Here is an 11,558-nt window from a genome sequence, read left to right on the forward strand (position 1 = left end):
ATAACTTCCTGTATTCTAATAATTTCTCGATTTCTTATCCGCATTTCCAGAAAAACACAATGCTCCAATCCAGTCGTCGTTTACGAGAGCGAAGGAATGGCCTGTGTAGTTGTTTGAAAGTTTTTTTTATTTCTTTTTTCTCTTCTCTTCTCTTTTTGTTTTTCCTTGCGATGACATTGCGAAAAGGCAAAATGTGTTGGCGCTAATTGAATAATTGGCCATGAAAACTAAATTGCGAAAAATCGTAACTGCGATATGCGAACTTCTGGACAGTGACGACTTGCTGTATTCTCGATTTTTTGTCCATTTTTTCTCGATTTATCAACTTACTGTATTCTTTCTTTCTCGATTTTTGTACTTTCTCGATTTCTTTCTCGATTTCTTTCTCGATTTTCTTAAACACAATGCCCCAATCCAGTCGTCGTTTACGACAGTGAAGGACAAAGCTGCGCTTCGTGCACGCGCAATGGAATCTGACGAAGCACGAGCTGCTCGCTTGACACGCGACGCTACGCGCGTGACAAGGCGTCATGCAGCTGAAACGGATGAAGAACGAACTGCTCGCTTGGCAGACAACACTGAACGCGTGACAAGATGAAACGGCCACGCACGTACAGGCACGAAAGAGCGAAGGAACAGCCTGTGTTGTTGTTTCTGGCAAGCGGTTTGAAAGTTTTATTTATTTATTTTTTTTTTTGCACGTACGGCCACGCACGTATAGGCACGTACCAGCTTTTCTCACTTTTATACACATCAAAGAACACACCGGAGAAAAACCTTGAGACGCCTGGGGGAAAAGGGGTTTGGAAGCCGGGACCCCTGGGGGAAAAAGGCGCTTGGACCCGGGACCACCGTGGAGGAAAAGGGGCTTGGAACGATTCTTCCCCCCCCCACCCCCCGAATCCCTTGTCTGTGTTTTGCTGAAAATAAGTCAATCCCCGATAAGCATCTGCTCTTTGTCTCTTTCCTGGGATTTTGATTTATTTTGCTTTGAAATTTATTCTTTATTTACCTCATAAAATCTAAAGTTCTTTTCATTTATTTCTTTTATTTCTAATAAATCATTTGTCGATTTCCAACCTGTCCGTGTTTGTCCTTTCCTTCCATTGGTTTGGAATTGTCAAAGAGATCAAGAGGTAACATTGATGCTTTGCCGAGGGCACGCTCCCCGCTCAGGTAACCACGTGATCTCGAGTTAAACGATATAATTGGACGGTGGACACTGGAACTCGTGGTTAACTGGGTGGAGTTCGTGGTTTAAAAACAACCCACCGAACCACAACGTTAATTGTGAGTGGTGGCCCCAGGTCCGGCTCTACCGAGGACAACCGGGGATTAATCCCCCTAAGTGACGAGCTGGTGTCTCGGTACCCGTGGCCGTAATAATACATACTCACATACCCATGTACTGACGTACCCATATACATATATATATATATATATATATATATATATATATATATATATATATATATATATATATATATATATATATATATATATATATATATATATATATATATATATATATATATATATATATATCTCCGTTATGGAAGGAAGATTGTCGATAAATACAAAAACAGAAAATAAAGAACGTTGATTTGTATCGAGGGAATAATCATCGACGAACTCGGACTCGATTTTCCACTTTCACAACAAAATCTGAAACACAAACAATCCGTTAAAACGAAACGTTCAATCTTTGCATTTATTTTAAATCATGGACACGTGATGTGCCGGGAACCAATCAGACACCGCGATTTCCCTGTTCGCTTTTTCCCCAAACAGCTCGCGCTCTTCACTCGGTTACCACAGCGTACCGTCCTTCACCCGACACGACGTGCGGTCCACCATGACCCGAGATCTCAGAGAGAACACCCCGGGATCCACGAGCGGCTCCGATGGAGGACACGTGGTCGGTCCGGGAGGTTCTCCTGAAGACCGCGGGTCCATGGTCGGTTCACCCCAGGACAAGGGGTCCAGACCCGGTACGTGACGTTCACTTCGTACCGAGAACTTGTGTTTCCCGTGCTGATCCGTGCTGTGTACTAACACAGGAACTCATTGATTTCGTGAATGTCACGATGTCTGGAGCGGAGCCGGAATTGAATTGTGAATGGAAATCCCATCCATGACATGTTACCCTCCCGCTCCCTCTTGTACATGTATGACATCATTTTATATCTCAACACTTCATTGATCATTCGATTCCTCTTTAATCTCGTTTACGACAAATCAGATGAAGATTTACTTGTTGTGATGGGACTCTGCACCGGCACACAGTGGCCTGCTCTTGAGGACTGCAGTTGCATCTTTAACGTCCTCAAGGAATCCCTGGATAAGAGGACAAGAGACTTACCTTTGCTTTCAGAGGAAGGTATGCTCACTGATGCAACACCTTCCCTGTGCATCACCAGGTTGGGAGTTTATAGCTCGTCTTGTAACAACCTTATTTGAAGCCAAATTATGTTCAATATTATATTTAAAGATGTGAAGGGTGAACTAAGTTACCAATAAACTAGTCGGCTGTTCAGCAGAGTTGGTGAGAGTTTACCAGGAAACTAATTAATTCTGCTCGATGAATGGAAGTCTGTTCCCCACTGTTTTGTCCCTTCCACTCCCGCCCCTCTTGTCTCATGCCTCCTTGCTGTGAGTTGTGTGTTAGCTCTCATACGAGCCTCGACCAAGGTATACAAAAAAAAAAAAGTCACAAGTTCAAAGTCAAAGTTTGACCCCAAAATAATTTTTCATGAAATTTTAACCCGAAGCTGTGACCTCGACCTTTGACCTGATGTAAGAACTGTTATGAAACCATTGTCACGGGATAGGTGTGTTTGTACCGACTCTGTTTATCTGTTTTGGTAAAATATAAAGGTATACCTGGTGTTGGTTTAATGGTTTGGGTGGTGGGCTTGGTTTACTTGGGTCGTGAGTTCAAATCCCACTTGGCTGTTGAATTAATACCAGGTGGGGTTGACTTAGCTTGTCTTCCTTCTGAGGTTGGCAAAGTGATACCAGCTTGCTGGGTTGATGGAGCCGTTTGAGTATCCTGTGTCAGAGTGGTCACCTGTCCAGGATTGTGTCCAATAACCCAGGTAACTGCTGTAACAGCACTGATGCTCTCTCTGTACAGAGTGTGGTCTTCATGGATGGATCATAAAGGACATGTTTAACAACATTACCCATCACTGAGGGTCAGGGACTTGAACTCTCATGAGCACCTGACTAATTAAATAATTTACAGTTAATCATAACCTCTTTTAATTGAGAAAAGTGTGAAAATGTAATGAAAAAGCTTAATTCGTGTTTGTTTACTTGTTTACCAGCAAATACTACCTGTTGCTTAGCTGATGGGAATATTCAAAGGAAGAGGGAAAGGAGGGAGGGGAGGAGGGATGGGAAGGATCGAGGAGAGGAGGGAGGTGAGAGGGGAAGAGGGAGAGAGATCAATGTCCATGTCCAATCATGTCCAATCGAAATTTCGAAATCAATTCCAATCATTTGAATTGGCCACAGGTGGACTCCAATGAAGTTTTTTTTGTACACATTATTGAGGCTTGTATGAGAACGAACACACAACGCACAACAAGGGGGGCAGGAGAGGGAAAGACAAAACAATAGGGAACAGAGACATTCGGAGATCTGTGGTGGGGTGAGGGATGGGGCGGGGAACACGGGGTATACAAGATGGACACTACAGGGACTTTCAGTAAGGAAAGCAGGGAATTTGAATGAGGTGGGTTTGGGGTGGATTAACGGGGGTAGAAAAGACAGTGGTTTTGGATGGGAGGAAGATAGATAATAGGTAGTGGTGAACAGCTGTTTTGAATACCTGGAGGGAAGAGTGGGATTGAAGAGAATGTGGGAGTTTGTTCCAAAGGCGGGAAAAAAGAGGAATGAAAGAGTGAAGGTGAGCAGTGATTCTTGGTTTTGACAGTTTTTTCCAGAAGGGGGTTGTTGGCGGACCTTGAGCGCCCTGCGGAAATGTGGTGGGGACAAATCGCAGAGAGAGCAGGGGGGGGCGAGGCTGGAGAGGAGACGGTCGAAGACAAAGATGACTGACCTGCTTGAGGAGAGAGAGTGAGAGACCCAAATCCTCAGCCTCACCGCTGGAGATGCCAATGATCCGAAATGCCTTGGTTTGTACAGTGTGAAGCCAAGAAAGGTGAGAGGCGGGAGCACCAGCCCAGAGAGGAGAGCAGTACTCCATCAGGCTGCATACGAGAGCTTTGCATGTGGTGAGGAGCTCAGGTGGGCCGAGGAAGGACATTGCACGACGGATGATGCCGAGTCGGTGACTAGCTTTGGAGGCCAGTTTGAAAGTGTGGGTTTCCCTGGAAAGATTATGGCAGATAGTGAGACCCAGAAGCTTGAGTGAAAGGACTTCTTCAAGATGATTGTTGAGAAAGTAGATGGGGGCGGGGGTTCCAGAAGGTCCTTTCGGAGAGGCATCGTGAGAGTGTGAGATTTGTCAGGATTGAAAGACATGTTCCACGTGTTGGAGCAGTTTGTGATTTTTATCCAGATCTGCAGAGAGAGAAGAAGCTGCGGCTTGCCAACCTGAGGGATGACAGATGGTACGGCAGAGGGTGGAGTTATCAGCAAAGAGATATCGAGGATTTTCCAGAGAGTTGGAGAGATCATTGATGAAAACCAGAAAAAGAACAGGACCCAGAACGCTACCTTGAGGAACTCCAGCGTGGACAGGAAGAGGGGATGAGAGAACTCCATTTGGAGGCACATGTTGACTGGAACAGGAGAGGAAATAGAGCGAGATGTCTGGCTGTTATTGGAGAACCACAGAACATTGACAAGCATGTGGTCAGACGAACTGATTGGAGCGAAGGAAGAACAACAGATATTTTTGTGCATCATTTTCTCTGAAACCACTCAACGAAAATAATTGAAACTTTGCATGTGTTATCAACTCCTCATGAGGTACATGGGGTGATAATGATGATGTCATCAGTGAAGTCTTCTTCCAGCCATGATTGGTTGAATTGAAATCCTTCTCTGAAAAATGTGAAACTTCATTTATCTGATCTATGACCAGACTTGAGTGCATAATTAATTTTTTTGACGTTCAGAACCCATTCTAAGAAACAATGTGATGTCATCGGGTGCATGGATGATACGAGCATGTGGGTCATAATAGTGAGGTATTCAGTTAATAATGGTAATTTTGTTGAGAATGAACGTGCAAGGTGAGACGATGTGCTGCACGAATGCTGTTCAAGTTGTAAAAGTGATTTATTGATGTTTTTGCTTCATTCTTAAATTGCAGAGAAAAAAATTGAAACGTCTTCATGTGTCAACTCTTCCTCATCTTTGGAAAAAGAAGTTTCTTTCGATCATCACCTGACAGAGACTTTTTGTCAGGATGTTGACAAATTTAGGGGTGTGTCTGCAAACAACAACTGTGACAGGTGGATCAATGTCTTGCAACGGGTGAGCCAAAGAAGTGAGAAGACAAACAATTTTGCTGTTACCAACAAAGACGTCACCTCCTCATCGTGGTTAAAAGGATGTATTGAAATATGCGGAGGTGAGACGTCATACAGGTGCATTGTGTGTCATAAGGGATTTGCTTCTTCTTCATATCTGTTGACACATCAAAGGTTGCACACCGGTAAGAAATCCTTCAAGTGTTCACAATGCAGGAAGTCTTTCTGTTCTTCATCAAGTTTATATCGTCATCAAAAAATACATTCAGGGATAAAACCCCACAAGTGTTCTGTTTGCAACAAAGCATTTAATCAGTCATCACACTTCCATGAGCACCAGATATTGCACAACAGGAAGAAACCTTCCAATTGTTCTGTGTGTGACAAGGCCTTTGCTCATCCATCAACTGCATTGATACATCAAAGAATACACACCGGAGAGAAATCCTGCAAGTGTTCTGTGTGTGACAAAGTCTTTTCTCGTTCACAAACTGCATCGGCACATCAAAGAATACACACCGGAGATAAACCCTACAAGTGTCCTGTGTGTAACAAAGCGTTTACTGATCCATCAACTGCACTTAGACATCAAAGAATACACACCGGAGAGAAACCCTTCAATTGTCCTGTGTGTAACAAAGCGTTTAATCATGCATGGAACTTACAGAGGCATCAAAGAATACACAACGGAGAGAAACCTTACAATTGTTCTGTGTGTAAAAAAGCGTTTACTGATCCATCAACTGCACTTAGACATCAAAGAATACACACCGGAGAGAAACCCTTCCATTGTTCTGTGTGTAACAAAGTGTTTAATCGCCCATCATCTGCATCTCGACATCAAAGAACACACACCGGAGAGAAACCCTTCCATTGTTCTGCGTGTAACAAAGTGTTTAATCGTCCATCATCTGCAACTCGACATCAAAGAAGGCACACCGGAGAGAAACCCTACAAGTGTTCTGTGTGCAACAAAGTGTTCAATCAATTATGTAACTTTCGAAAACATCAAAGAATACACACTGGAGAATAACCCTTCAATTGTTCTGTGTGTAACAAAGCGTTTAATGTTCCATCATCTGCATCTCGACACCAAAGAAGACATCAAAGCAAAGAATTTCCAGGAACAGGTGCGAGTATATGATGCCAAACATGGGATGGAAATAGCAGCAAATCCAGCGCCATCGATTGCGAAGAAGAGAAATGAAAAATACAAAAAGATACATCACCAATTATACACCGACAACTGGGAGAACGACAAAAGAGCGGGAAGATTGTAAAAAGATCTGGAAAGAGTTGGGGAGAGAGAAAGAAGGCACTTTGCAGTGGCTTGGAAGATGTCATGTTTACTGGGATGGAGAAGGAGTCAGAGTACAGTGTCTCCAGAAAGTCTTCACCACATTTAAAATTTTTCACCTTTTGATGCCTTTTCACCTGGAATTAAATCCACGAAATCAGACTTTTTACACCTTTGTTCACACATCGTAACCCACAACTTCCAAGTGAAAAAACAAATTCTACAAATTTCAGAAAATTAATTGAACGAGCGATACCCGTGCACATGCACGGGATAGTAGTACAACAGAGCTGGTAGCAGACGACAGACCGGACCGACACGGGGAATGACAAAAATACTGTGACGTCCACGGGACTTGAACAGTCCCGCCAACGTAGAATGAGCCGAAACGATGGAGGCGGTTTATTTGTATAACCCAAAGATGGCGGTTTCAATCGCTCTACCGTAAACGGGACGAGGAAGGTGGCACGAGTCGCTTTTAACTGAGTTGATAACGTTTATTTCTCTAACCAGAAATAATCAGACTCGGCAAGAGGAGGGATCCGGGGCGATTCGACGGGATGGTGGTGTGGGTTCGGGCGTGGGGAAAACACAAACAATTCCAATGGATATACCAATCTCAAACCCTCTAAGGCGCCAGGTACACACACACACACACACACACACACACACACACACACACACACACACACACACACACACACACACACACACACACACACACACACACACACACACACACACACACACACACACAAAAAACGTAGCTGGTCCTGGTGGTCAGGCTGGCCCGTGGTGTGGACGCAACAGTCCCTGGATTGGCGTTGGACGAGCTGGCCTTGCTCTCGTCAGGGGGGCAGGAGAAACCGTGGTGCTGTCGACCTCCTGGTCTTGGCCCAAGTCCGCTCACAGCCGCCAGGGAACCAGTTCTGGCGCCAAATTGCGAGCAGGAGAGGGAGGCAGGTCCGCCCGCCGTTCGACCCCGTACTCCGAGCCAGCAGAACCCCAGAGCCAACCGAGGTGAGGCACGAGGCACAGCAAGGCCACGACACACGATGAATCCAGGGCCGAAACAGCGCAACAACACAGCACGCTCCCAGCACAACAGCCTCCACCAGAACAGTTTTCTGTACCGATCTTCTTCCTCTTCCTTTTCGACCCCGAACAGAACCTTTTTATCCTCCCATCCTCGTCACTTCCAATCGAGCCGTTTTATTGGCCCTGCGCCGTCGCCTTCCGCCAATCGTGATCACGGTGGCGGAGCCATCCGCAGCACTGTCCTGTGATGTCACGGCAAGCCTCCAGGGACTACGAAAAGGGGTTTACGCAGACACACTTACCCTAACCCGTTTCCCTAACTAATTACGCGACAATTACCATTTCCCCCTTGAAGAAATGGACATTTACTAGACAACTTATCACCACTGAATTGCTACTTATTACATCGAGATCCTGGTACACTCGAACAGCATGGCATACCTAATTAAACATCCTAATTACCCTTTGAATGCATACCCCCCCTCAAACGTAACACTGCCCCCTCCTCTGGTACCGCAGCTCCTGCAAGGTATATCACAGGCGCTACCGTACCAGCCTTAACACTTTCTGACTCACACCTAATTAACCTAACGAAATAAAGTAGGAGGGGCAATGGGCAGCGAGCCGCAGCTAACTTACCTATCCTGCTTAATGTACTACCCTTATGGCCTAATCCTCGCCTTAACAATCATTCATTTTTTTTTTTTATTATTTTTTAATTTTATCACATGAGAGCACTGAGCGAAGTTCCACTCCATCCTCTGGATCATCGCTCTTGTCCAACACTCTTCCAGTGATCTGGGGAGGGGAAACAAAAGGTTCCACAAAAAAACGCAACACTTATACTTTACATTCCTACTCTAAGCCTTAACGACACTATTCACGGGATATTTACACTTGACCGCGTCCCCCAGTGGATGCTAATAGACCCAGCGTTACCTGGGGAGCCAATTTTCAAATTTGCTTGACCCCATAATTAGGCGGACATCATGCCCTTGCTGCACATGTCAAGTTGTGTGGGATCGAGTGGGACTCACACATCTTCACAACACTCACACCATGGTCATCATCACATTTCTAGGTCATGGTCCCCATTTTAATGATGCAGGCTGAATCCCGTCATGGTCGTGGGGTGGGTTACCACAAGATGATGGGGGCATCTCAGGTGCAACCATGCCCACAGGTAAGCTTTAGTCCAACCCAGACGTTTCTCCACCCCGCTCCCTTTGATTCCCACCCCCCTGGTTGCCATCAGCTCTCATCCCGTACAACACACTGGAAGGGGTCTCACTGGCTCCTCTGGCCTTCCTGGGTCGCCAAGGTCCTACCCGCCTTGGTCGCCCAACCAGACCCTCTCCCAGTTGCCTCCAGACACGGTCACCGTGAGCCACCAGGGGTGAATCTCCTTGAAGGGTGTCGCAATTCATGCTCACCGTGAGCTTCAGCAATCCCTGTGGACAACCACACCAGCCCACCCACAAAACCCACATGACTCCCCCACCCCATCGGCCTTACATGTGACACCTGCATTTCTAACACTTCACCGACCATGACCTTCCCTGTTACCACACCACATCCAATAAAAAAAACAATGTGTGCACCATACATTTCACTTCTTAACTTAAAACAACTCACACAGCACTTCTCACCCGATCCACGCACCAGCCATTGGACAGCCACTCGTGCCCGCTTTGTTACCAATTACCCACTGTCCCTATTGTCACTCTAAAACCCAGCAGCACTTACAAACCCATGCCAATTTTTCCACAATTCACTTTTTTCACCAAAGGAGGGCACTTCGCCACAATCTCAGCAGCCGAGCATGGCCGTATATGCTCAGCCCAATCTAGTCTCCCCGACCCCCGACAGTGATCTCCGGACCCGACCTATGAAAGGGCATCTCGGATAGACCTGGTGGTTCAGCAGGAGGATTCACCCTCTCCGAGTCTAAAAGTCTATTGGAGGGTCCCTCCATCGCCGGGTACCGGCAATATCGTTGCATGTGTCCTCTTCGCCCGCACCGGAAACAACTCCCCATAAAAAGCCCCCGTGAGTATCGGTGAAATGTCTCTTCCGGTTCCGGACCCCCTCGGCCATAATCGAATTGCTCTATTGGCTGGGCTGGACCCCGCCGCTTTGGCGCACTAACTACCGGATTACCCTTTATCAAACTTGACAGTTTCTGGCAAATTTCCTGAAACATTTGGGTAATGCCAATTTCTCCCAGCCCCCCTCCCTGATCCTGGATCTCCGCCTGTCGGATCGTCACCGATGGCCTCTCGGGCACCCGACCCGGCCGACTCCATGAGGCCAGCCTGGCCGCGCACTCGGCCGCTCGGTGCACGGTGGGTGGATCCTGTAGCTCCACTAGCGCTCGGACCTCAGGGTCAGGAAGAGCAGCTAAAAATTTCTCGAGTGCCAGTCTGTCCCATGCCTCCACTGTAAGGTCCCGATACGCGATCCTGACTGATTGGTAAATGTCCTGTGCCAGCTCCTGCACTGTCTCACTCGGCTTTAATCTGCGGTGCTGGAGGTGGGCCCGCACCAGATCACAGTTTGCCGCGAACCCAAACCGACGGCTCAACGCCTCGCAAATGTGGGAGCTGGTCAACATCCCCTCCGCGATCACGTTTAACACATCTGCGGCTGGTCCCCGCAACGTTGCCACCAAATTCCCTGTACGTTCCTGCTCATTCCACCCGTTTCGTCGGGAAATGCACTCAAATTGCGTCAGAAAAGCTTCAAGGCTCCCTGACCCGTCAAAGTTTACCAGGGGGATCACTTTTACGGTGGCCCGTTTCCCAGTTTCTCCCTTGTCCGAATCCAGCCCAGGGATCAAACACCCTTGTGGCTGCGTATCCAATTTCGGAGCCCACTGTGGCCAAAGATGTTTTGTGGTGAGGGTCTCATGGGTCAATTTTGCCTCCTGTTCCAAACGTTGAATGGACCGATTCACCTCTTCCCGCAGGATCTTCTGGGCCCGCACAACCTCCTCCAAGGCTCCGTCTCGAGTTTGTAGCTGCTCCTCAACCAACCCGGACACTCTACTTACAAAAGACGGCTCTACCAGGCCTTTATCCAAGACTTCATCTTGGCTCATAATTTTATCTTGTTCGTCCAAACGAGCCTCCAATCCTTTTACCTCCTCCGCCAAATTCATCCCTTGCTACCTCAGCTCTCCCCACTCTTCTATTTGCAGCTGCATACGAGCATCCACACAGGCACGATGACGTTCCAGGCTTTCATCCACTTTATCAACCCGAATGTTCGTTGCATCAATTTTATCTACCAATTTTTTCCGTATATTTTCCCCCTCCAATGTAATTTCTACCTTTGTTTCCTCTAAGCTATCCTCGAATTTACTTTGTATTTCCCCCAATTGAACATCCACACACTCCTGCATCTCAGTTTTCATTTTCTCCATCTTTTCCCCCAATTGCACCCAACTGTGGCCCCATTACCCCCAATTGATCTGTCATTTCTGCCCTCTGTGCCACGAATTGATTTGCTATTTGTGCCGTCATGTCCCCGATTAAACGTTCCAACATTGTTTGGATCGACATCGCTCCGGTTTCCGGCGCTGCCGGCTCCATTACAGGCAATGAAGCACGGTCCACGCTCGGAATGGGGGAGGTTCCAATCCGACCCCCGTCTCTCCCTTCTTCCCCCGACTCGCTGCCAGACACGTGGCCTTCCTCCTCAAACATCTGCACATCCGCCATGGTGCAGAAGTCCCGTTTGCCGCCAATTAATTTTAATTTGAAAAATCCCGCAAA

At 46.9% G+C, this 11,558-nt stretch overlaps 1 protein-coding gene across 1 annotated transcript; it reads left to right on the top strand.

Annotated features, from left to right (window-relative positions):
* The first annotated feature begins 1,763 nt into the window (after positions 1 to 1,763).
* LOC147006458 (uncharacterized) lies at positions 1,764 to 7,768 on the top strand. Its single transcript, XM_085868755.1, has 3 exons — positions 1,764 to 1,991; positions 2,243 to 2,380; positions 5,288 to 7,768. Exons 1-3 carry the CDS (start codon positions 1,856 to 1,858, stop codon positions 6,478 to 6,480), a joined length of 1,467 nt encoding a protein of 488 aa, XP_085724881.1. The 5' UTR covers positions 1,764 to 1,855; the 3' UTR covers positions 6,481 to 7,768.
* Positions 7,769 to 11,558: the final 3,790 nt, after the last annotated feature.

The sequence above is a fragment of the Eptatretus burgeri genome, unplaced genomic scaffold (genome assembly GCF_056783735.1).
Source record: "Eptatretus burgeri isolate ZD-2024b unplaced genomic scaffold, Ebu_testis_v1 Ebu_testis_scaffold_3172, whole genome shotgun sequence".
NCBI classification, from domain to species: Eukaryota; Metazoa; Chordata; class Myxini; order Myxiniformes; family Myxinidae; genus Eptatretus; species Eptatretus burgeri.

Bases quoted from the DNA above. Each gene is read 5' to 3' on its own strand.
- LOC147006458 (XM_085868755.1), top strand. From the start codon at position 1,856: ATGACCCGAGATCTCAGAGAGAACACCCCGGGATCCACGAGCGGCTCC. The intron at 1,992-2,242 runs GTACGTGACGTT...ACGACAAATCAG, and splicing joins GGACAAGGGGTCCAGACCCG to ATGAAGATTTACTTGTTGTG. The intron at 2,381-5,287 runs GTATGCTCACTG...CTTAAATTGCAG, and splicing joins ACCTTTGCTTTCAGAGGAAG to AGAAAAAAATTGAAACGTCT.